At 36.8% G+C, this 26027-nt stretch overlaps 1 protein-coding gene across 1 annotated transcript; it reads right to left on the bottom strand.

Moving 5' to 3' along the window:
* Window positions 1-1438: 1438 nt before the first annotated feature.
* LOC148861495 (kinesin-like protein KIN-13A) lies at window positions 1439-24290 on the bottom strand. The gene is made up of 15 exons (XM_088982639.1): window positions 24140-24290; window positions 23820-24053; window positions 23571-23655; window positions 23187-23455; window positions 22622-22837; window positions 16155-16340; window positions 10236-10340; window positions 10037-10114; window positions 9656-9737; window positions 8926-9088; window positions 7670-7999; window positions 6865-7083; window positions 6170-6755; window positions 5979-6044; window positions 1439-1889 (listed from the first exon to the last, which is right to left on the bottom strand). Exons 4-15 carry the CDS (start codon window positions 23400-23402, stop codon window positions 1707-1709), a joined length of 2430 nt encoding a protein of 809 aa, XP_088838765.1. The 5' UTR covers window positions 23403-23455; window positions 23571-23655; window positions 23820-24053; window positions 24140-24290; the 3' UTR covers window positions 1439-1706.
* Window positions 24291-26027: the final 1737 nt, after the last annotated feature.

The following is a 26027-nucleotide window of genomic DNA, read 5'->3' as shown; positions in this document are numbered from 1 at the left end:
TATGTATTTACATAGGTAGATCAGAGTATCGGACTTACGATAAGGTAGGACGGAGATTGGATAAGGCTTGAGCTAAGGGCTGGGCCAGGTTCTTTCCCAAAAAATAGAAATAAAAAACAGAATTTTGAGATGGAATCAAATGCATTCTTATCAAAGCAAATGAATTCTCTATTGTTTCTGCTTTTGCCTCTTATCTCTTTTTTGTCGGGATCTCAGGATCTGCAAGGAATACAACCATGTGTGGGTTGGGATCGTCTGTTCTCTCCCTCTGCCCATCTCAATGTCCTCTCATACATGGAACGGCACTTGTTTCACTACACGAGCAAAATCCCTCGGCGTATGAAAGGCATAGACAGAGAGCTAACCATTTCTATCTTAATTTTTCATCATTCTCATCCATGCCTTATCTAACTATATGGGGTCGGCTATATGAATCCTGTTTTGTCAATTGGTTCCATCTTCATTTTTCATATTTAATAAAAATATTTAAATAAAATAAAAATTAAACCAAAGTTGAACAACCAAATATTGCAGTTAATCTTTATGTTTTTCTTACATTTGATGTGGAAATATCTTGGAGGTAACATGACCGGAGGTCTACTTAGGAATAGGGGTCTGAAATTAGAATGCGAATAGGCCATTTCAATTCCAACTGTTTGATGGAATGGGAGTGACATTCCCCCATTACCATTTAAATCCCATTCAACTGATTCCAATTTTCATTCACATTCTATCTGACAAAACAGGTTACAGGAATAGACCATTTCAATTCGGATTCCCTAATGGGACAAAGAGAGGGCTACATGCCTCCCCTCTGCTGTACAGCCTTATCTTTCTAGTTTCTACCTAGGTAAATATAATGCTTTTACATGTAATTGATAATTTCAGATACGAATTAGTAACGATTCTGACAATAAGATATGAATGATAGTAATTTCAAGACATTGTGAAGTACAACCCCAAACTCGCAGACTGATAACCAATAGGCTGATATTTATCAAAATTCATCCAGGGAAAGTCAGATTGATCAAAGTTCTTCTAGTTTCATACCCTTCCGGCCTCTCATAAAAATTGCTGTCATAAAAAAAAAATTGCAACCCTTGAAAATCAATGCTTCCTAAATCCTAATCCCTAAAAACAAGGGTGTCTTGCGAATAGTGGAAGTAACGGATTGAAATAAAGTGTGATATATCTTGTAAATTCTATTTCATTCGTCTACAAACTAAACTGACTAGGAATTGGTCCTGTTCCGCTAAAGTCCCAGTTTCTAACTACCAAACTCTCAACGGAAACAAAACATTTGATTACATAATGATCTCCTTGGACAACAAATTCCAAAATCAACCATGATTCTCCCAAGGTAGAAAGTTGCAAATTGATTAGCGTCATGAGCTCAAAGACACATGCACTCCCTGGCACCTCCATGTAACGCAGCTCCTTGCTTGAAATTTATGTTTAAGAATAGAAGGGGCAAGGAGAACAGAAATTCAGATAAATCTATATCTCCCCCAGGAAGAAAAAAGGAAGGTGGGGAGGGGGCAGCCAATGTACAAATATAATGAAATGTTCTAACAATTGACCACAATGATATGGTAACAAGTTAAAGAAACCACAAGGGATTACCAACACAAAATGGTGCCATTTTTGAGATGCAAGATTCACAAAGGAGGCCTTGGGTTGAAATGGAGGGGGAACCTTTAACTGACTTAATGAGGAACCTTCTTGCGGCTCAGTATCTCTTGCTCTTTCAGGCGATGCTGGAATCTTGCCAAACGAGCTTGAAGGCTAACCAGACTTGCTGCCTTGCGTGAAAGAACAAAACTCAACTGGGTAACGTAGTTGTCAATGAGACTACCAGGCTGATCTACTTCTGCTAACAGTTTCATCTCCTGATGCAGCAAAACCGTAGAAGATGAAGATCACAACATTTTATACTTGTAATAACAAGTATTGCATAGTCCAGCAATTACAATGCAAAGAAAAAGTGAAGTGAGAAAACATTTCTGCCATAATAAAAAAAGTGGGTAAAAATATTAAGAACAAAAGAAAAAACCACAGAGAAAACTTATATGGATTAATAGAACTTAAAAGAACATCATAATTAGTTATTACAACTTAAAATTAATTGGTTGATGAGTTTGATTTGGATAAGATCTGAGAATAACCAAATTTGATCCAGTCACATTTTCATTTATTGTGTACACAAATCTGATTAGTTGATAAAATGATATTCAAATTTGAATGGGAGTTTGAACCTACAATATTTTAATCGAAAGCTAACACTTAAATTAAATATGCCAAGAAATAATTAGTTATTATAAAAAATTAAATATCATCATCATCTAAGCCTTGTCCCAGCTATATGAAGTCAGCTGCATGAATCCTGTTTTGCCATTCCATTCTATTTAGTGTCATACGATTGATAAATTATGAGCACTTAAATCATTTCTTACTACTTCAGTGCATTCCTTTTTGGTCTGCCCCTAGCTCCTTCCAGTCCCTTCAACTTACAACAGATTGCTTCTTACGGTTGTTGTTGTAGATGTTCTATGCCTTATTTTAATCACCTATTGGAGTTGCTCCTAGGTTCATTTCTGACCATATTCTAAATCAAATGACCAAATCAGCCATTTCCTGATTTCTGAATTCCTATTTAAGACATTTATTTCTCCTAAATTATGTATTATGTTTTGGTCCTCTTAAATGCATAGAACATTAAGTTCTGTTACTATCCCGTTCAATAAGATGACACCAGATATTTGATTTATTTAGTCATCAAAAAGTAAATGTTACATCAAGGGATGGTGATCAATCAAAACCTTCCATCAAACAATGGCCTCCTACATTTTCTATGTACTCATTTCTTTGGTCTATATTGAGTTTAAATGCACCATATGCTGAACCCCAATTGACAGTAGCCATTTTTTTTGAAAGTAAATGAAATGTTTTATTAGAAGGAAAAAGAAATTACAAAGGAAGGTGATGCAGAACCCCAATTGACAATAGATTTTGCATCCACCTAACCACACGCATCTTATACCCTTTAACCCTATTATCCTTTCAGTTCATATAAACATGAAAACACCATAATTATAGTCCTTCACGCCCCCAGAAACCCCAAATAAACGACATGAGCAACCCCCAATAACAATCTGACCCACAACCCAACCAAGTGATGTTTCTGTCTTAATTCGATTCTTTAGCTCCCTGGATGAGATTCACTTTTCTTCTCATCCACTGTGATCCTAGCTCTGATTCCAGTGATGTTTCTGTCTTAATTCGATTCTTTAGCTCCCTGGATGAGATTCACTTTTCTTCTCATCCACTGTGATCCTAGCTCTGATTCCAGTGCCCCATCCATTGTACTCCAGCCCATGTATACTTGCCACTATTTTAGCTCATAGCTTCTCCTTCTCCATAGGGAACCTCCACAACCACTTTCCCAAAAGAGTCATATTCCTTCTCCTAATACTCCCAAGCCCTAAACCACCACAAGTCTTACTCCTACACACTATCTCCCAGCTAACTCTATGATCCCTCTTCTCCTCTCCTGGCTCCCACAGGAAATCTCTCATTAGCTTCTCCAATCTGTTAGCAACCTTCATTGGGATTTTAAACACCGACAGGAAAAAGATGGGTAAGTTAGCAAGTGTGGCCTTAATTAGTGTAATTCTCCTACCAAGAGAGAGGTAGTTCTTTTTCCAAGATACCAGTCTTTTTTCAAACCTTTCCACCACCGGGTTCCAAAAGCTCTCTCTCATAGGATTATCACCTAATGGCAACCCTAAGTAGTTCAAAGGCCACCCCGAGACTGACTTCACACCCCAGCACTTCAGCACTCTCCCTGATCTCTCCCTCCTCCAAATTCACCCCCAATACACAACTTTTCCCAAGCTTAGTATTTTTCTAACTTCCAGTACTGTGCTTACTATTTTGTTCATATTGTAGGACTCCCCCTGTTGAGAAAAACCCAGAGACAGATTCGAATGGCACAATAAAATAAAGAGAAAATAGAGATAAAGAGAAATACAGAACAGAGAACACACAGATTTGCGTGGTTCGACTTATAGCCTATGTCCATGGCTGAAGGAGAAGTAATCCACTATAGAATCAACAATGTACAAGACAAAACCCCCAAACTACATAACTCTCCGTATTCAGGTCAGACCCATTAGCTGAATATGGACTGGGTCTGTACCACAAATTTTGCCTTTGGGTTTTTAGTCAACTTGACTCAGAGCCTGTCATGAAGCAGGTTGCAATAAAGGATTCAAGGCACAAACATAACACCCCCTTCCCCACTGGATGAGTCTCATCAACAACTACCTCAACCTAGTGTTTTAAAAGCGCAAGGGCCAATTTGTGCCTGAGGTGCAAGGCAAGGCACACGCCTTTTTGAAGCAAGTCACAAAAATACAAAAAATTCTAAGAAAATAAAAAACTGTTAGAAAAATAAAAAAATAAAAAATATTAAACATAATATTAATAAAAAATATAAACATAATTTTAAAATAAATGTTTTAAAAAACCTATTGTCTAAAATTAAAATACATAAACATAACATGTAAAGTATATTCAAATGAGAATTTAATAATGAAATCAAACATATAAAGTATTTTCAAGCATGTAAAACCCACAATCTCTTTTTTTCTTAATTTCATTACTTCAAGTTGATAATGTGATGTAAAACATATTGCATTCTTGATTCTACAAGTCGCCTTTGTACCATGCCCCACAAGTCAAGCCCGAACAAGTCATGTTAGGACCTTAAATTCTTAATTTTCAACATAAAAAATAATGAATGAACAACAAGGCACGTCAGGCGTGCGCCTTTTGAAAGGGCTGCACATAGGACCTGGGTGAGGTGCATACCCTAAAATCCACCTAGGTGCGCCTTTTAAATGTTCTACATATTTGGTTAACATGGCCTAAAGGTAAGAATAATTGTCCTTCACATAGGTGTTCGAGGGGAATCTAGGCCCTTAAAGGGTAGGAGTTTTAAGAAACAAAGGAAGAAAAATTAGAGCTTTGTATTCGGAAGCATTTTAAAAGGCGTGGGAGGCGTATGCAAGAGGCATTGACGCCTCTGAGGCATACACCTACGCTTTTTTCATGAGGCATACTAGAGGCATACGCCTACGCTTTTTTCATGAGGCATACTAGAGGCATACGCCTCATGCGCCTCACACACACCTCATATAAAAAGACGTAAAAAAAAAAAGAAAAAAAGCAAAGGAAAGGAAAGGAAAAAAAGAAAGGGAACGAAAATAAAGAGAAGGAAAATAAAGAAAAATAAAAGTAAAAGAAAGGGAAGAAAAAAAGAAAATAAATTTTTATTAAACATAAAGAAAAATGGGATCCTCCTTCCTCTTCTTCCTCCCCTTCCTCCTCCTCCCTCCTCCTCCCCCTCCTCTTAAGGAGGCTTACGCCTCATGCCTCCACATTTTAAAACATTGGTATTCGGAGCCTATTGGTGAAGGAGACTCTATAAGGTGACTCCAAGGTGATTATAAGCTCGTTAAGAAATGGGTATAGAGAATTATGAACTTTATTGGCTAATCTATGTCTGTGTATGTTAGGCTTGAAGTACCACATTTGGTAGTACATAGGAGCTGTTAAGCTAATCTTTTCCTTGAGAGATTCTAGAGGCACCACATGTTAGGCCTTCTAGTATATTTAGGATTGGAATTCGCTTAATTGTATTAGATTTGGATCAGATCAAGATCATGGTCCCATCCACTGAATGCCTTCAAAAAGTACCTGGGTATAGAATTATAGACTGTATTCTAAAAAATGATTTAATAATAATAAGTGATTGAAGCTGAATGGATAACATAACCAATTGTGCGTAACAATTGTTCTGTCGCCAGAAAAATAAAAAGAAAAAAATGGAGTAGTTCACATGTGAAACGATAAATATCATTAACAAAATATGGGCATAAACTTCTTGAAAGAGAGGGCGAAAAATCAAGACTTACTTCGCGGACAATTTCCATTGTATCTTCAATTTCTTTTCTATGAGCTGAAATTAGAGCTTCTTCTTCCTACAGAAGCGGATGCAGGAAAGAATATCAACATTAAAAAAAAAAAAACCTTTGACATGCCTTATTATAACATAACAAAATAGAGAAAAGAAAATTTTATAGTGGGATTTGTGTAAACATCCTACCTCAAGTATTGCATTGATCTCTCCATCATGGCAAGGAGGCTCAGGTTCATATTGTTTGGTTCCAACGTTGTTTACTGTAGAATCATATGAATTTTGTTGCTTGTAGCTTGTTGACAAGTCAGATCCAGAACCATCTCTTTTTGCCCAGTTTCCCTGCTTCTCTGATTTTTCTTCTTTGATCTTTCTACGAGGGGGAGACACCTTTTGCACTTTCTCCTCCTCTAGAGCATTATTTGTGTTTTGAATAGAGGACACTTTATGACTAGTACTACCACCAAATGTGTTTCTCAAGTCAACCCTCTCCCGATCCAAAGAACCAGAAACCATTCCACCATCCTCCCTGACATTGAAGTGATAATTTGAAGGCAAGCTAGACGGCTGTCTGTCAAAATCAGCAGTAGAATTGTAGTTCTCTTTTTCTACAACCCTTCTGCCCATATCTGTCGCTTTCATTTCTTGGTTTTGGTCATAACCATCCTCTGGCTCAACAGAGACTGGCAAAGATGGTACCGATGAAGATTCCTTACTAGCAGGACCTGGGCCCTGATCCTTTTTAGCATTCCCACTCTTTGAGAGACTCTTAACCCTGTTCAATCAGCAGTTTCTTTTATGAATCAATTCAAAATATAAACAGGAAGAATGGAAGCACCATTTCTATTGATGCATATTTTCATTCACATTCAAACTGGTCCTACCTGTCGGCATATCTCAAAGTATTGAGTGTGTGTTCACAGGACCCTGCATTTGGAGAAATGCAAGAGATCATCACAGTTCTTGAGTTGCCAACAAAGGAATCACGGAGTACCTCTGTGAGTTTGCTTCCACGAAATGGGATATGAATCTGATCATTGTCAAGAGCACGAATGCACTCCTTGAGGGCCAAAAGACTTTTATTAATTTCTGCTCCTTCAATCCTGCAAATAGTATAAGCAAGTGGAAGTGGATAAGATTGAAGCATAAAAATTTGCAGTATAGTCTAAAAAGAGTGATACCACAGATATACTCAAAAAGTCAGTGCAATCTCCACCACTTAAGTGGTTCCCCTTGAAGATCTCCTACATTACAAGAATATATGCTAGTTCCAAACAATGACTATTGTTAATTGAACTGCATATCATGTTCCCTTTTGCTGACTAAAGAATGTGATAGGCTGGGTGGCTGAATTTATTTCATTTTGGACCCATCTAATAGTTAAACCCCCCATCTGATGTGCATTGAATGGACTGGCATGCCATTGCCAAAGCTTATTTGTGGTCTACCTAACAACTAAACAATGTGTTCAGAGGATATGGCTAGCTAAATGTAGATTGAACTCAAACAAGGTATAGAGCATTTGACAAATGATCAATAAGACCTGTGTACATACAAGTTCACACTGCAGATCATAATTCACAAATAAAGGGTAAATAAGTATAAAAAACATGAGTTGTTATAAATGTTACAATGACTTGATGCAAATAACTTGGAATAGGGAAAGGAAAAGAACATAGTAAAACATACCTTGTTTGTCGATCATTGTCAGTAGTGTCAGCACCTCGTTCACTACCAGCAAGATCAATAAAAGAGATCTTCCCAATAACCTTCGCACCTTTGGATTCATTTCCATCATTGTGTCTTTTGGATTCCTTTATCTCACTATGCTTCTTAATGGCAAGTTGTAAAATAGCATGTGATCTTGAAGATTCTTCATTGGCACCAGTAGAGCCTGTACTTCGTGCTGCATTTCCCCTCTCAATGTATTCCTTAACAATCTGTACATCTGAGACCTCAAACTCCTGCAGTCCAACAATGCAAACTTGCTGTCGTCCATCTTCCCTCATGCAGAGTTTCCTAGTTAAGAACATTTACATGGAAAAATAAACACTATAAAATGTAAATATGCTACTAACACAAGAACAAGATATCCCTGTAAAATATACCAAGTATAATAGTCCTAAGGCTTTGTGTTTGCTAGCTGTTATCCACAAGCACATCCCATAGTTATTTTGTGTGACCTCCTAGACCTGTACAAACTGCACAGAAGCTCTCTTCCCTAGATGGGGCGACTCACATCTATTGGGTCACTTGGGCCAGTCTATTTTCAATACCACTTTCCTTCTTTTGGTTACTCATAATAATAATAATAATAATAATAATAATAATAATAATAATAATAATAATAATAATAATAATAACAACAACAATAACAATAACAATAACAATAACAATAACAATAATAATAATAATAATAATAATAACTCACAAAAAGAAAAGCCTGAAGCCCTGGATGCAAGTGTTTAACCATTCTATAATCTCAATTAATTGCTCAACACTGCCCAGAATCTTTGCTTTGTTTTTGGGGCCAAACAGTTGGGGTTACATCAAATTGAAATAGAAGGAGACTCTAAATTGTTAATTGATTGGTTGCAAGCAGGTAGTTTGGGAGCCTGGATTTATAGACAACCTATAAGGGAAATATTCAACATAACAAGGAAGATTGGTGCTTGCTTCAAGTGGACAAGAAGATCAGCTAATGGACTAGCTGATACCTTAGCCAAACAAGGGACTGTTAGCGAGAGTTTGTTCTGGGTAGTGTTGTGATAAATATTACCTTGGACTCAACACCCTATTGTAGGGGTTGACAGTTGTATCGTAATATTTTGTTAATGAAGTAAGTTACTGTTTCCAATGAAAAAATAATTGCTCAATGGAAATTTGTGTCTGAATTCCCAAGATACAGGGATGGAACAAAAACAAAAGCAGAGAAATAGACTGACCTTCTATCACTGAGCAGATCAAAGAGCTTTCCACCATATATCTCAAAATAGCTAAGCCACAACCTAAATCTCTGATTACGGTAGGTGGGCTGATTTAATAGTCTGACAAGGTCCTCTGCTGCTCTAAGTGGTAGTGGTTGCATTGTGAATGTCTTACCACTCCCTGAAAATAATTATGAAGTACACAGTTTTGATCATTGCTACCTTGCCAAAGCTTCAAAAACACTTACTATAATTAATTATTTTTCTTTTTGTCATTCTTTTATTATTATTATTATTATTTCTTTGGTTGGGAGGTATGCTCAAAAAACAAATTTCAGAAAAATCAAACTAGGTATTGAGTGAGTTGCATGGGGGAAAAGCAGTACAATGCATCAGAAATTTGTAACTTCTACAGTCCTACCTGCAATTGTTGGTCACAAGTGAGAACTTGTTTATTAGTTTGTTCATTTCTTCATTTAAAATTAAGCGATGATGATAAGAGAAATTTGTACTTAATAAGACTAACTGATAGAAAAATGAATATAATAAGGCAATCATTTATACTTCTGATAAGGAAAAGAAAAATAGAATCTTGGATATTAGTGATGTTTAACATTTTTAGCTTTGAGAAAAATATGGTTATTGCAGAAAAAAAAATCAGTGGAACAATCAATTGCTTTAGCGATAAAATAGTCAGTGGCTTTCATGGGATGCAATCTGAGGAAGGGAACAGCAAGGCTCTACGCACCTGTCTGGCCATATGCAAAGCATGTAGCTTTTGTTCGCTGGAAAATGGTAGGAATTATTGGCTGTACTGTGACACGATATACCTGTTACAATGAGCAGGTTAGAGAAAATAAAATAAAATAAAAAATCTTCTAATACAAATGAAAGCATGGGTGAGAAGGTTAGAGACAAAAAAAATCTACCAAACAGAAAACAAAGATTGAGAGGGCCTATGGTTAAATAAGGCTGGTATTAATAGCTTCAAAGACGAAGCAAAAAATGGCTATTGTAGGTAAGTCTTGAGGAAGATAAAATGAAAAAGCAACCAAGAAAAATGTAACGTCCAAATTACATGGAAAAGAGCAGCATAGGAAATTAGAATCTCTGACAATATTAGTATTACCTCATCATTGGTGACATGTTCATCTAGAACAGCATCAAAACAAAATTCATGCTTCTCCACGTATGCGGTCAAATCCACCTGTCAGCAGAAATTTAATTCAACTCCAAGTCAACATAAATCCAACATCATAGCATGCATTAGGAAGACAAGTCCGGCTGATCAAGTAAGCTATTCTGATGCAGCAGACAAGTATCCAAACCTTTAACTTTGGCTCATGGACAGTTAGGTATGCATTATCATATACTGTTACAATATCATCCTCTTTCCGGGACAGTTCCTTCTTATTTAAAGGCCTTTTACGCACCTGAGACAGAACATTAAAACATTAGAGAATCTCATATTACAAATATGTTAAGAATTCAGTTTCATATTTCTTTGATTGTGATTCATATAGTAATTCAATCTTGTAACAGAGCTGCAGACCAGGAGGAAGAGAGAGATGGGGGAGAGAAGAGAAAGAGAGATTTGGGCTAAGAGAAACCAGCCGAACCTCTCTTAGAAGAGAACATTAGAGAATAAGTGCAAGTACAATAATGCCCCTGTTTTCTTTTGGTTTACTAGATTACCCTGCCTCCCAAGACTTAACATAAAACAGCTCTTGAAGAGTATTCAGTCTTGTGGATCATAAAAACTAATTCAATCTTGAAACTCTAATAGACATAACAGATAGACTAAAAGCAAGATCAGATTACATTTCATATTCTCTCTATCAAAAAAAAAAAAAAAGTTACTAGTATGTTTTATCAGTAAAAAATTCAATGCAACTTTTTTTTCTATCAGAAAGAAAACAAAAGGTTGCAAGACTAGTCACTTGACTACCCCTCCCCCCAACACTAGTGGGGTGGGACAGCTTCCAAGCACAAATGATCCCCATTAACTCCTCTAGCTGGCATCTCTGCTATGGAGTTCACACTTCACAGACCTTTGGACCCATCTAAATGAGGTGTCCATGCTGATTGCCATGGAATGTTGTTGACAGAGCCTCAACCTTAATGGATTTTTTTTTTTTATCAGCAACTAAGAAAATGAATTCATTAAGCAAATAAAGAAGCACAACAAGACGTTGTGAAGGATATAAATAGACACCCTGTTTAGCTAGACCATCCGCCAAACAGTTGGCAGATCTTCTAACCCATTGGACTTGAATAATCATGTTCCAAGAAAGCCATTTGAACAACTTAAGGTTTCTTAGATGCCAAGAGATTCCTACCCCTTTCCTTAACCAGTCCACTACTAATTTGGAATCACCTTCAATGATTAGCCTTTGAAAACCCAACTCCTTCTCCTTGCTCAACTGGACTTGAGAAGAAGGCACAAATATTGCCCTCCTCATCCTTGATCATCCCACCAATTCCAGAGGGGCCTGGATTCCCACACAACTCCCATAAAAATTTCGTTTCAACCAGCCACAAGGCAGGGGTGACTAGTCCACTGCTGCAATCTGTCTTCTAGAAGATGAGGCAGCTATAACCCCCCAAGCTCGGAAAAAGAAAACATCTACCTTAAAGTCTGAGAAAAGAACCAAGGTCTTGGCCCACTGTGTCACTCTTAGGGTTATGACCTCAATCAATGCGTCCTTATTCCTTTCCTTTCCCTAAATATTCAAGTGTTTTCCTCCCAAACTGTCCAGACCACTCCCTTGTACATTTCCACATCAATCTCCCCCTCCCAGTAGAACAGCTACAAACAGAATGGCCAAACAACTCTCCCAAATTAACAGGAGTAAGCCAACTGCAACTAAAAAGCAAAGCGGACCAGTCCCAGATAAAGCCAACAAAGGGACAGGAGATAAGGAGATGAACTGCAGTCTCACCGTTAAGCTTGCATAAGCAGCACCAATTGGGGGACAAGCAAAGTATGGCATCTTCTTTTGAAGTTTATCACAAGTATTAATGCAACCGTGGTACACTTCCCAACAAAGCAATGACTCTAGGAGGTATGTGGGAACACCAAATTTCCTTAGCAGTGAAAGCATGAGAAAGGGAAGGTAAGGATGTTACAAGGGAGTTAAAACAAAGACTTACAAGTGAAGGTCCTGACCGAATTGAGGGTTCACATCCTACTATCCACACCCCCTCCCCAAGAACCACAGGATTTAGCAAGGTAAGCAAAGCAGACACAAGAGGAATTTCAGACTCTAAGATTCCTTGTGAGTTCCAAATTCCAGTTTAAACCAAAAGGAGGGGAACAAATGAACTCAGACACAAGTCTACCTTTGAGATTGGAAATGGGACTCCCCAATCCATATATCTTCCCAAAACCTAATATTCTGATCTGAAACCAAGTCATACCTGATGTGTCTAAGGAAGATAGGAAGACAGTCGTGGATGACTTTCCGAGGGTAGCCAAAATAGCCCAGTGAGTCAACCAGCATCCCATCCATTACTTGACAACCCATGAATACTTGCTACCACTTTGTGCCAAAGCCTTTTAGTTTCCAATGGGAATCTCCATAGCCATTTGCTCAACAAAGCCCAATTTTTCACTCTAATATTCTAAATTCCAAAGTCCAAACCCCCTTTTGCCTTAAGCTTCATCACTTTCTCCCAACTCAGCAAACGATCTTTCTTCCCTTCCTTGGGTTCCCACAAAAAATCTCTCATGATCTTTTCCAATTTTCTCACAACAACTTAGGGCATTTTAAAAACCAACATGTAGTAGACAGGAAGATTAGCTAGGGTTGTCACCAAGGGATAACCCTAGATACTTGATCAGCCAGTTTCCTTTCTCAAACCCCAAATAGCCTGCCAAATCCCCCAAAACATCTTCCTATACATTAATGCCAACCAATAAACTTTTACCCCAATTAATCTTCAAATTGGAGACCCTCTCAAAGAGATTCACTACCAACTTTAGATTCTCCACCCCCCCTATAATCCCCATAACAAAAAACTAAGATATCATCTGCAAATTGTAGATGAGTTACCTAGATTTCATCCCTCCCAACCGACCAACCATTAATCAACCGTAGACCATTGGTGCTCTAATGATCAACTTGGAGACCCTCTCAAAGAGATTCACTACCAACTTCAAATTCTCCACCCCATCTCTACAATCCCCATCGCAAAAAACTAAGATATCATCTGCAAATTGTAGATGAGTTACCTAGATTCCATCCCTCCCAACTGACCAACCATTAATCAACCGCAGACCATTGGCTCTAATGATCAACTTGCTAAGAACCTCGGCTATCAAAGTGGATAGGAAGGGTAAAATTGGATCACCTTGTCTTAGACCACAAAACCCTTCAAAAAAATCAACCACCGAATCATTGACAAGAATTGAGTAGTGGATAGATTGTAAGCAACCTCTAATCCATTTACACCATAGCTCCCCAAAGCCACAACTTCTCATGATATTAATTAAGAACTCCCAATCCACAAGATCATAGGCTTTCTCCACATCCAATTTAACCACCACCCCTTTCTTCCTTAATCTCTTCTAGGCCTCAAGACACTCGTCAGTAATTAATATTTGACCCACAATTTACCTATCCTGAACAAAAGCCCTTTGAAACTAATAGATAAGGGAGGGAATGACCTTCTTCACTCTAAGAGACAAAACCTTGGCAATTGTCTTGTAAATTCTTGTAACTAAACTGACAGGTCGGAAATCCTTAGGATTAGCAGCACCAATTTTCTTATGAACCAAAGCTATGAAAGTTGAGTTCATTCCTAGACTGACAATACCTTATATGAAATTCTCTGAACACTCTAACCAAATCAGCTTTGATGATCTCCCAGAAATCCTGATAAAAGGCCATTGTGAAACCATCAGGGCCTAACGCTTTCAACCTTAATGGAATTCCCATCAAACAAGATAATGCAGTTGAAATAGAAGGGAAAGAAAGACTCACTTCACCACTAATCTAAGGAGATTATATTGAGGTTGTAACTTCGTGTTGGATTAAAAACAAACTGTATCAGGTATGAATCTTTTACTAGAAATAATTTTAAATTCTAGAAGCATGAATGGGTAGGGCAATCCTCTTTGAAAGACCAGTTTCCTTCTCTGTATGCTCTGTCCAATTTTAAAAAAAGAGATTGTCTCAAAGTTTGTGTCCCCCTCTGCCTCCAGTAACAGTTTTAACATATTAGGGACTAGCAAGGAGAGTTAGGGATTCAGAGTTACCCTATGCCTTGAGCCTATTAAAATTCTTGATGGGGTTTACTTGGATCCCAATAAGCCTAATAGTCAGATTTGGACTCCTCTCTTTGGTTCTTTCACTTGTGCCTTCTTCTTTAGAGTCTTGTCTGCCCTTTGTTACATCCTTTTCCTACAAAGGAGGTTTGGTGCCAACACATCCTGCGGAGATTTCAGTTTGGAGGTTTTTCAGTACAAAAAAACTTGCTGCTTGTAGAAAAAAGGATGCCTTTGTGTTGCTTATCTCTTTGTTGATGTGTATACTTTGCAAAGCTAATGATAAAACTTGCTATCACTTGCTAGTCTCTTGCCAATTTGTTGCTTGTATTTGGGAATGGTCTTTCTCTTTGCTCAGACGCAAGTGGAGTCTTTCTTCCAATATGCCAAGCTTATTTGCCTCGACAACATTTTCTTGGCCAAAAAAAGGGGGTAGACTCTGTTGTAATCTAGGTCACTACAATGCTAAAACTCTAAACTCTTGTACTTCAATGAGCAATTGATGAGTTAATAAATGTTTTATTTACTGATAAAAAAAGAGTAGAATCATGTGGATATGTACAAGGGCAGAAATCATTTGGATAGTTTGGGAAGAAAGGAATGCAAGAATCTTCAAGGAAAAGGAGAGAAGTTTGGAAGAAATGGTTGAATGCATCACCATTAAGGTGGCATATTGGGTGAAAAGTTTAGATAATTTCTCTTCATTTACAATAGACAATATATCCAAAAATTGGACAGAAGCAACAAAGACTTCAACAAGAAAGTCATCCATAAGCAGAGAGTCAAATCCACCTTAAGAGGATTTTCTAAAGCTTAATTTTGATGGTAGCAGTATTGCAAATCCAGGCCCTTCAGGAACAGGAGGTAGCTTCAAAAATAAAGAAGGCCATACAGTCGCACCATTCTCAAGTCCAATTGGTATAGGGTCACAGGTCAACAGTTCAACCCGTAGTTATGTTATAGCCTTTAAATCAGGATCTTGAATATACACCCTTAGATCATATACTCCCTTAGATCTAGGTTTACTGGGGTAGATGGAAAAATAAGAGGAAAAGAAAGAGATGGGAGAAAGATTAAGATTGGATATTTGTAGGTGTCAAAGATTGAGAAAGTCAGAGAGTGAGGAGAAAGGTCGAGTAGCCACGTCAGAGAGTGAGAAGAAAGGTCGAGTAGCCACAGCCGGTAGGCTGACAGTGGCTCTCCCGCAGCTGCAATAGAAGTGGAGGAAGGAGCACAGGAGCAATGTAGATCCATCTTCTCAGAAGGAGAGAGAGAACAATGGAGAGACCCACTTTTTTATCTGGTTGATGGTTTGAACGGTCCAACCAGGTGAATCAACAATGGTTTAAAAACATTGCTTAAGGGTGGAGATTATGGTTAAAGGGCAAAGAGGAATATCACCAACTTAATTATTGGAGGTGATCCAAGGCTAGTAATTGGATGGTTGCAAGATGTTGAGGCTGCCCTTTGGTTGTATCAGATTGAACTTAAAAAGTTTAAACGGCTGACTAGAGGAATGGATGTGAGATTTTAGTGGGTAAAAAGGGAAGCAAATAGCATGGCTGATGCTTTAGCTAAGCAAGGAGTGAGAAGAGATCAATTATTTTGGGCATAGCTGAAAGCAAGTAAAAAGAAAGAGAGGTAAGAATCTCTCCAGAGCATGAATGTATATTTGTACATTATTATTACAATTAATAAAATTTCTGGTTATTGATAAAAAAAAAATGTATCCTGAGAAAGACTATATTATTTGTACAATAGAGTGAAAAATTATCAACAAGTGAACCAACATACCTTAACTTCAAGAAAAACGTAAAGAGGTAAGAATCCTTATCTCTCCAAAGGGCAAATGTATGCTTGTAGATTATTATTACACTTAAAATTTCAGGTTATTGATAAAAAAAAAAAAGAAACTGTACCCTGAGAAAGATTATTTGTACAATAGAGTGAAAAGTTATCAGCAAGTGAACCAACATACCACAACTTTAATCTTAGCCAAATTGCTCTCCTTTGCACTACTCTCTTTTTCAGTAGTTGGCAATCTAATTGAGGCATCTGTTTGGCTTTTTGGTTGCCTGCTAGTAATTCCATCGAAGTCATCATCAAACCCCCTCGTAACAGATGGCATGAAAGGTGATGGCTCAAAGGGTTCTGACATAACATGCTGCCAACAGGATAAAACAATATTGTCAACAAAAGCAAAGGAAGAAATGCAAATATGCACTCCAAAGTTATATACCAACAGGAGATAACCAATCGCATGCATTTTCATCACAAAAAGATAAAAGCCTTACTGACCAAATTTAAAATGAATGTCCAGAAAGGTTTTAATATAAAATGCAATTGCCATCAATATGACATATAAAGTAGTAAGCATTTTAGGGGATAAAAAAAATAAGGAAAACTTGCAGTGTTCTTTCTTATCCTCTTAGAGGTTATCAGTCTACATCTAAAAACGACAACACTCACACCCCCACCCATTACTTAGTCCCATGACCAATCCAATAGTGGATTCACTGCATTTATCCATTGTACTAACAATAAAGTCACATTTATGCAACTTCTTCTCTCTCATAGAAGTAATCCTATAAAGAAAAGTGGACAAAACTAAGAAAATATAGAATCATATAAAGACTTGCAACTTAGTGCAAAGACATGTTTAAATGGTAAGTACTTAACATTGCAACCTTAGCTAACTTGTATATAGGGGTGCAAGTCGGGTACCTAATCTGAAGAATGTACACTGCACCGGGCCCGAGCTCCCAGGCCAGGACCATTGAAATTTTGATAAAATCCCAACCTGAGCCCACCCAAATTGCACCTCTACTTGTGTACCCAATTTTTGACAAATTGGAAAAAAGATGATCCTTGGAGACTAATAATAAATGACAAGCACAGAACTAATTCAACCTTCAGTAACCAGAGCTTTCACATAAGTGCACATTCTATGTGTAAACTGCCAATTGTACCTTTCTTAATGGAACCACAGTAGGACTCTCCTAAAAAGTAAGAAGCATAGTGGCAGTGGTAGACCTTTTGGAGGGCGGGGGGTGGTAAGGCAGCCAGTCTGCAACTAGGAAGCTATGGCCTGCCAAGGCAATTCTATTCCTAGGAAACAACAAAGTTTAACCTATGAAACCGAGACAAATAAATGCATATACATATTTAATAATGTATAAATAATATGTATTTGTCATCATTGTCATCATCAAAGACTCATCCCAATTATATGGGGCAGTGATTTAAAAGGCGCACCTGAGGCATGCCTAGGCGCACAACTGAGGTGCATTTTAGGGTAGGCACCTCGCCCAGGTCCTAGGCGCAGCACTTTCAAAAGGTGCATGCCTGGTGTGCTTAGGTGCACCTGATACACCTTGCGCCTTGGCCAGGCGTGCGCCTTTTGAAAATTGTACGCTTTTTTGCCTTTTTAGAACCTAACGGCTGGGCCAAGGTGCTATTTGCGAGAACCCCCCTATTTGCTAATGTTGTTCATTCATTCATCTTAATAGAATATCTTCTTAAAAGGCAATTAAAATTATAAAATCATTATTTTTTGTGAGAATTAAGAATTTAAGACACTAACATGGACTTATTTGGGCTTGCCTCGAGGGGTGTGGCACAAAGGTAACTTGTGGAATCAAGAATGCAATATGTTTTACATCACATTAGCTACTTGAAGTAATGCAATTGAGGAAAAAAAGAGATTGTGGGCTTTACATGCTTGAAAATGTTTTATATGTTTGATTTTATTTTTAAATTTTCATTTGAATATGCTTTACATGTTATGTGTATGTATTTTAATTTTAGATAATAGGTTTTTTAAACCACTAATTTTAAAATTTAAGTTTATATTTCTTATTAATATTATGTTTAATATTTTATATTTTGCATTTTTTGGCATTTTTTTGAATTTTCTGACTTTTTTTTTTTATATTTTTGCGCCTTGTTTCAAAAAGACGTGTGCCTTGCTTTGCACCTTGAGCGCAAATTGGCCCCTGTGCCTACGCTTTTAAAACACTGATATGGGGTTAGCTACATGAATCCTGTTTCACCATTCCATTCTGTTTTACATTTGTACATAAGCAATATTTTTTTTATCATCATTTGTACATAAGCAATATTATTAAACTCAATGTGGTTCACAATTCAAATAATAAGATTCATTAAAAATATCATAATTGAATCAAATTGGACTCCTACATATTCAGATCTCTCCCCTTAATTCCATTTTGGCCAAAACCATGATTGCACCTCAATGATCTCTTCCCTATATGGTTGGGACAAGGCTTAGATGATACTGATGATCAAAGAATTCATCATAGGATTCATGAGAATTTGGCAAAAGTTTCTATGCCAGCTTCCAACCTGACACAACCATCCTCCTTATCCAGGCTTGGGACAAGGTGGTGTAAGATAATCTCAGGCAACAGTATCAGCAAGATGAAGCCAAAAAAGAAAAAAAAAAATGTAATTCTCCTCTCCAACAATTCAGCAATTACCCAACTCCTCTAATTACAACCCACAAACCAACAAAAACAAATGATCCTCGATAACAAAGACTCCTACAGTCCTACCCATCTACATTCATAAAAAAAGACTCCTATCCACCTACAATATCCACTATGAAAACCAGAACCCTCACAAAAATTACTAAATCATCCCAAAATGCCAAATTTGCCCTTAACTATTTGCCAATATAAAATTAGCCCTCGACCTGCAATCATTTTGTACATATCACTCAAAACTCTCCATAACACCTCCAAAAATACCTCCTAATAACTTCAATAAATTCTGCTTGTTCTCCTTTCCACCTACAGAAGAAAGAGCTCGCCTATATACTAGTTGGGTTCTATTTCAGACCTTGTAGAATCTGGATTAAAACTTTTCTTTCTCACCTCTTCTAATTCCATAAACACTTCTGGCATGATCTCTTCACTGCCCAAGATAAACAACCCTAATTTCTTTCCAACTTATATTTCTTTATCAATCACTTTATCAAGGTCTTCTTGTTAATAGGGGTGTAAACGGATTGAATTTGAATCGAAGCAGGCAATATCCAAATTCGAATCTGATTAGAAAATCTAATATTCAAATTCGACTAATTAATTATTTTAGGTAATTAATAAATATATAAATTATTATATAATTTAATTATTATATATATAAATTATATAAAACACTTAAATATTTTATATATTATATATAAGAATTAAATAATCGGTTGAATTCAAATATTTATCGAATCGAATCAAGTCATATCCGAATTCGAATCCGATTAACTATTCGATATAAATAGGATATCTGAATTCGATCAACTAGATATTCAAGTATCCGAATTCGTTTCGATTATGTTGAATCTCGACTTCGAAATCGGATTTTCAAATACCATTGACACCCCTACTTGTTACTTCCAACACTTGGTTAAAATGCCAAATACTACTAAATCATCTTTAGCCTCCTCCACTGGCACCTCCATTACTTTATCCTACATCTCTTTTATGCATTCTTTACCCAACATGTCTATCAGACCATCAACCAACCATGTCCTTAAGTGCATCCCCCAACAGGCATCTTCAAAGAATTCTCCTCCAAAGCTTTTGCAATGCCTTGTTTATTACCGCAAGTCTCTCCATCATCGACAAATTTATAAAGACTAAATTATCCCATCAAACTTGATGGTCAAATGGATACAAGGAAGAGAAAAAATGTGATCGTTGTATAGGTCCATAGCACCTTTAGCCAATTGATTGTTCTCCTTCACTACCTTTCTTTTGTAAACCCTCTTAAAACTTCTTACAAGGATCAATTCCATAGAGAGTTAGAGACCACCTCTCAAACAAGAAAAAGCTTTTGTAGTATGTACCAAACTATGATTCTTATGCCCCTTAATTCCCCTCCCAACTCCAGAATTCTAATTCATCCCCATTGCTTCCTTTGTAGTTGAAATATGTAGTCTGCAATTGTCAAGCTCTGAGCCATCTCCTTGTGCAACAACATCTTTATGCCTCAACTCAAACCCTAGTCTTCCAAGTAAGACCTAATAGCATACCTCTACTCTAGGCTTCCCCCCAGCATTTCCTTTTTTGATGAATAACAGTAAATTTCAATATTTCATTAATAACCACCATACTACACAAAAAAGTGCAGTAGGCCATTGGGAACAAATCGTCTCACCCCATAGGGGCCTAATACACCAAAAGAAAAGAAAAAAACATTGACAGAATCAGCATTCAACTTTCTCTAATACCCTCTATATCTTTCCCCTATCATTATTGTTTTTAGATCCACTATCTTTAACATATCAATTCTAACTCTCAGATGAATCATGCAACAGAGGACCAGCATTTCCCTTTTCCTGATTAACATCCATACTGCCTTGACTAAAGGAACAGCTCTTCTCCACATCTTTGTTATTGATTTGAGGCTCACTAGATTCCTAAACAAACTCATAGCTGTAACTCATATCACCAAATTGCAATGCATTGCTTATTTAAGTCCTCTGCACTTCACAAGCTATATCCCCCGTCCCAAAAATCACATCCTCATCTCCCTCATTGAAATCCATATATTTATCTCTACGCCTCTACCATCAGATTCACCTTTCTCCACAACCCTATAAGAAGCAGTGTTTTGAAAAGTGCTGGAGGTGCACCTCCTGGCAAGGTGCTAAGAAAATGCCTGGAGGAACAGCCAAGAGGTGCGCAGACCCTTGAAGCGAGAAGCGTACAACTTTAGCATAGAGGCATATGAGGCATCAACCTCTATTGTGCTTTATACTAGAGGCTTACACCTCATATACTTTTATACTTAAGCCAATTTTACTTCTCATAAAATTTGTATTGACCAACCTAAAACATTGCAAGTAGAAGTGGTAATGATATCAAACACAACCTAAATCACTAAATAACTGCTGACTAAACAATAACTATGGAATACCTGGTTTCTAGGGAAATTTTGATTTATCTTTAGTAAGTTCTTTGGTTCAAAGTAATATGCACAGATATATAAGGATTAAATCCCTCATTTCTAAGCCTACAAGCACTTGAATCAACCCAAATAGTTCAAATATAAGTGCTCATTTGTTTCCACTAAAATGCTTATAGTTATAACCCACTTAGAAGGTAACCCATGTGATATGCTTCCAGAAAACCCAGGCAGTTGATTAGTCAACGCCTAGGTAATGCTTTTAAATACACTGATGAGCATGTAATAGAGTGGTATTTGTTTTCCTCTATAAAGAGGGTTGATGGATTAGCTTCCCTTCCATATGAAAATGCCTCAGGATTGTATCTCATATTTTTTTCTCTGAGTTCATAAAATTCTATCAGTTACTGAAATATATATATATATATATATATATATATATATATATATATATATATTTCTTGTATCACTTAAAGGCTAAAGCATATACACATTTTCATTTTATTTAGCAGTGTGCAAATGCTTGGAAAAGCATGACATTTATACACACTAAGTTAGGTTGGATTTCTTTTCCATTCAATGCGGGACATCCATCTATACCACCTTCTTTCATGCACCTTTTCCCCCTCAAATTTGTAGAAAAAATCCATGATCTTTTACAAAAATGTGCATCTCTCCCCTGACTTCAGGAGTTTCCTAAATTTGGCACTCCCATGAACCCATTCCCACATCCACTCCACACTTGGTTTCTTAGATATAAACTCATTTTTGCTACATTTTCCACTATGTCATTTTTTTCTGAGAAAGTAAGGAATTGCAAATCCAACTAGTAATTTTTCAAGTATTATGTAACTAAGTTAAAGCTGAAGTGCATATGCAAAAGCTTTACCTAAAAACAAGTTGCTGCATTTTTCTTCATAAGTAATTCTTTCTTTTATAAGTTTTTATATTAAGTAATTCTTTTTTATAAGTTTTTATCATAAGTAATTCTTATAAATGCCAGTTTTGTAGAAAATAAACAGAATGCAATTTCTCCATGAACTGCTGTCATGCATAAATTATCAAGATGAGTCTTTATTCCTTCAAAATCATTAGCATAAAATAAAATGGACACAGCAAGTATTGTTTGAAAAATTATATTTTGCTAGATATTATTTGAAAAAAAATTAATATATACTAATTCCTCTTTCTATCAATAAAAACAAACAAAATGAAGTTATTAATGATGAAGTGTAACAAAGTAAGAAGCCCCTACACTTGTATAAAATTGAAGTATGGGGGACAATATACAGCATATAGCTCAACCAAGCTGCAATATGATGTAGAGAAAAATACAGAGCCCTGTATACGTAAAAATACACTAATTACTTTTCACAAACCAATTGGTTGGAAGTTCCTCTGCGGTTCAATTTAAGAACAAAAAGTAAGCATAATTTTCCAATGCAAGAGAAAATAGTTAGACCAGATAAGAAATGTGTCCTTTCATAGAGTAAAATATACCACAAACATTTGGCAACATACCTCAGAAAGAAGTTCTGTGTCATCCATAGCATGAAGATCCAAAAGCCCAGCTCCAAATTCTCCTCTGAGTTCAGGGGAATAGAAACCATCTGTTGCAGTACCTGAACTTTGAGCAGGTGGTGTGTATGGTTCAGAACCAGACTCCCCATTGAAGTTGATGTTCCTCAATAATTTAAAAAGTTTTTGCTTTTCTTCTGCAGATTGTGCTCCATAACCCTTTCCATAACATCAAGACGTGATTGCTTTATTATCTCAAAATCAAAAGCCTTATAGAAAATGCATATTAAATTAAAATACGCTACAATATAATAAATAAATAAATAAAAGAAGTTCCGAGTAATAAGGAACAAACAGGAAACATATATACTTGATCATCCTGATAGTGATAATCAAACCAACCACTCATAGTAAGAGTAGAAGTAAACCTAAGTTTTAATCCTGTGTGAATCCAATCTCAGCATTCTGTTACCATAGGGAACAGAAATGAGGATGCTTTTCCCAATCACAAATTATTCTAAAATAAAATGAAAACATGACATGAAATGAAGGGGAAACGTTTTTGTACCTGCATGAGGAGGTTTGGGAGGAGGCGTTGATCGATGCCGGTTGAAGCCAAAGGAGAGGCCAGATGCTGCAACCCTGCGGACTGGAGCCACCGTGCCATGACTGCATCGCCGGCATCGCTGGCGGGGCCTGCGTTGTGCAGGGATGTACCGCTTGGGTGATCATACAGAGCAGCCGCAGCAGCAGCGGCATTGCTCTGTTGCATCTGGCCACCCATGTGGCGTTGTGCGCGACGTTGCGGAGCCAATTTTCACTTTTAATGAAAGACCACTTCAAAAGAAAAAAAATTATGGTTAACAAATAGAAGATAAGTTTCACTGGCCAAGAAACAAGTAAATGGCAATGGAAAACCCTAAATCTACGCGTCTCAGCGATCTATACTCACAATGAGGCGAAAATTCGAAGATCACGCAAAACATTAACGTTTTTCTCCTCAAAATTTCAAAAATCGAGATCTAGAGCCTCTGAATCTGCAATCGAAAAGAATTTGATATATGTGACCCTAATCCAAACAATTAGGAAATAAATCTAGCCCTAGTAGTCATACAAAAGAGATGAAACTGTGAATCTATTCCAAATCAGAACATTGAAATAACTCCTGGAGAAAGAAACAGAAAATAAAACCTACAATTACCAGGATAAAGTCCGGAACAAAATGTATATTGGTGGCTGATCACGGTGGAGATTTGTTGTCCAAACGCTTAAAAACGTAAATTAGATCCAGGCTCTAGCAAAACTAAGAGAAACAAAGGCCTAATTACGCTGCAATGGCTATCGCGAGCGCTCTGAACCTTCTCTCTGTGTCTGCAATAGCTATCACGAGTTTCATATAATACGATGCTCTTATGAGGAACAAGAAATATTTCATCTGCAGCAAAGAAAAAATAAATAGATATGTTTCATCTTCAGACTTCGATACACCAAACGGCTAGGATAATTAATTGAATGACTAACATGACCCCGTATTTTTTGCAAATTTACACCAAACAGAGAATTAATTGCCAGCGGGAATCAAGATTCAACTTCAAGAGCTTCTTTCGGTTGGGTTGGATTCAGGCAAAGTTTCATAATTCTGAAAACACCCTTTATGCTGAACCCACCGCAAAAAACCATGTAAGAGAGTGTTTGGTAAAGAGGAAAATTTGCCGTTTTCAGACCTTTCATTTTCCACCCCCACCATACAATGTTTTTAAAACCGACTTGAAAGCCAAACTGCTTTTGCCTCTGGATTGTGGGTCACTGATTTGGCCATCTGGGACAAACGGGACAGGTGGTGTAAAAAAAATGTAATTTATATCTTTTTAATCCAATCTTTTATTTTTTATTTGCAAAAGATGTTAAAAATTGCAATTCGAAGCCAAAACATTTGGCAAAAAAAAAAAAAACAGAACAAATCGCCTTAAGCTCCTGAAAAATTACCCAAAACTAAAAAAAAACACTCCAATCATATATTCGACCACAAAGTTATTACTTTCCAAAGGTTTGTATATACATTGAGTATGCAACTCGTAACCTAGTACCGGATAGGATAGATCATCACTCACCCAAATCGGATGAATGGGCAAATCAGACCAGAAATCATGAACATGTAATAGTACGAATGATTCAGCAACGGGATGAAAACACTGCCACCATACATCAAAATATGGGAGAAAATCAGAAAATGCAATTTTTTAATATAATAATATTCATCATCACCGTTAATAACCCCCCAAGCCGATGATTTATTGGGTTCGAATCCACACCTTTCTAGAACAAATCAACTCATACCAACGAACGAGACAATGAAAAAATGCATTTGGTAAGAGAAACCTTCTCCAGGGTTTTTATCTCGGTGATATATTAGAATTAGAATATTTTCTTTCCCATGTTTGTCCCTGAGGCAGTGAGGCCATTTTCATCAAATTAAATGTAGCCCCATGGACATTTACTGAATATAATAATTAGTGATGCTGAAGTCTTGAGCGGCATTTTCGAATTCTAAATTCTCACCAACAGGGACGGAAAACCAAAATAACCGACCACAACTGGTCTGGCACGGAGACGGGTCTTCTTCAAATCTAAGTCAGAGTCCAATTACTATATTGCCCCTAAGAGTTCTAATGCCTCTTGAAATAACGCCTGCATGTGAATCTGTTTCGGTGTCCATGCAATTATAATGACACAAACAACCATGATTTTCATCCAATTTTCGATCAAATGAGTTTTTCTCTTTTCTTTTTTTTTTTTTTTTTGCTGAATAGTTTCTATCGATCCAAAAATAGACTGCAAACCTTTTACAATCATTCCAAATAATGTAGAACTAAATCTACAAATCTATTTACAGTTTTCACTACATGCTTTTGCCTGCAACTTAAGCATTGCTCTCCATCTCATAGGGAATTATAGGGTTCATATAAAGAATATTTTTTCAGGTAAATTTTTGAGCTTTTTTCTTCTAAATAAGTAAAGATGGCAAATTGACCTGTCCCCATGGGGCCTTGCCCTGGTCGGAACGGGTTTTTTGACCACTGGTCAGGGTTTAGGACAGGTTCGAAGAATACCCAAAACTCTGGGGGGGTTAGGGATGGGGTGGTGACAGTTCCGGTCCACCCTACCCCAACCCTGACATTGACCTCGCCCTGACTATATTATATAATATAATACATATAAAATTGTTAATATATATATATATATATATATATATATATATTCTATTATACTATATTATATTATATAATATAAAATAGTTTTACATAGGTTTTAAAAAAATAAAAAATAAAATTATAAATTTACAAGTAGGAATGATCGAGATGAGGCAAAATTGGAGATCTTTGTTCCCTGTGGGAATGGGGATGGGTTA

The sequence above is a fragment of the Nelumbo lutea genome, chromosome 4, assembly GCF_056320005.1.
Source record: "Nelumbo lutea isolate HS-2025 chromosome 4, American lotus-T2T, whole genome shotgun sequence".
Classification (NCBI taxonomy): Eukaryota; Viridiplantae; Streptophyta; class Magnoliopsida; order Proteales; family Nelumbonaceae; genus Nelumbo; species Nelumbo lutea.
The sequence above is the reverse complement of the archived record's forward strand: the minus strand, read 5'-3'. Positions and strand labels throughout refer to the sequence as shown.

Excerpts from the sequence above, each read along its gene's own strand:
- LOC148861495 (XM_088982639.1), bottom strand. The coding sequence starts at position 23,402 with ATGGGTGGCCAGATGCAACAGAGCAATGCCGCTGCTGCTGCGGCTGCT. Across the intron at positions 16,341-22,621 it reads ACACAGAACTTCTTTCTGAG|CATGTTATGTCAGAACCCTT; the intron begins GTATGTTGCCAA and ends TCCTGTTGGCAG. Across the intron at positions 6,045-6,169 it reads AGATCAATGCAATACTTGAG|GAAGAAGAAGCTCTAATTTC; the intron begins GTAGGATGTTTA and ends CCGCTTCTGTAG.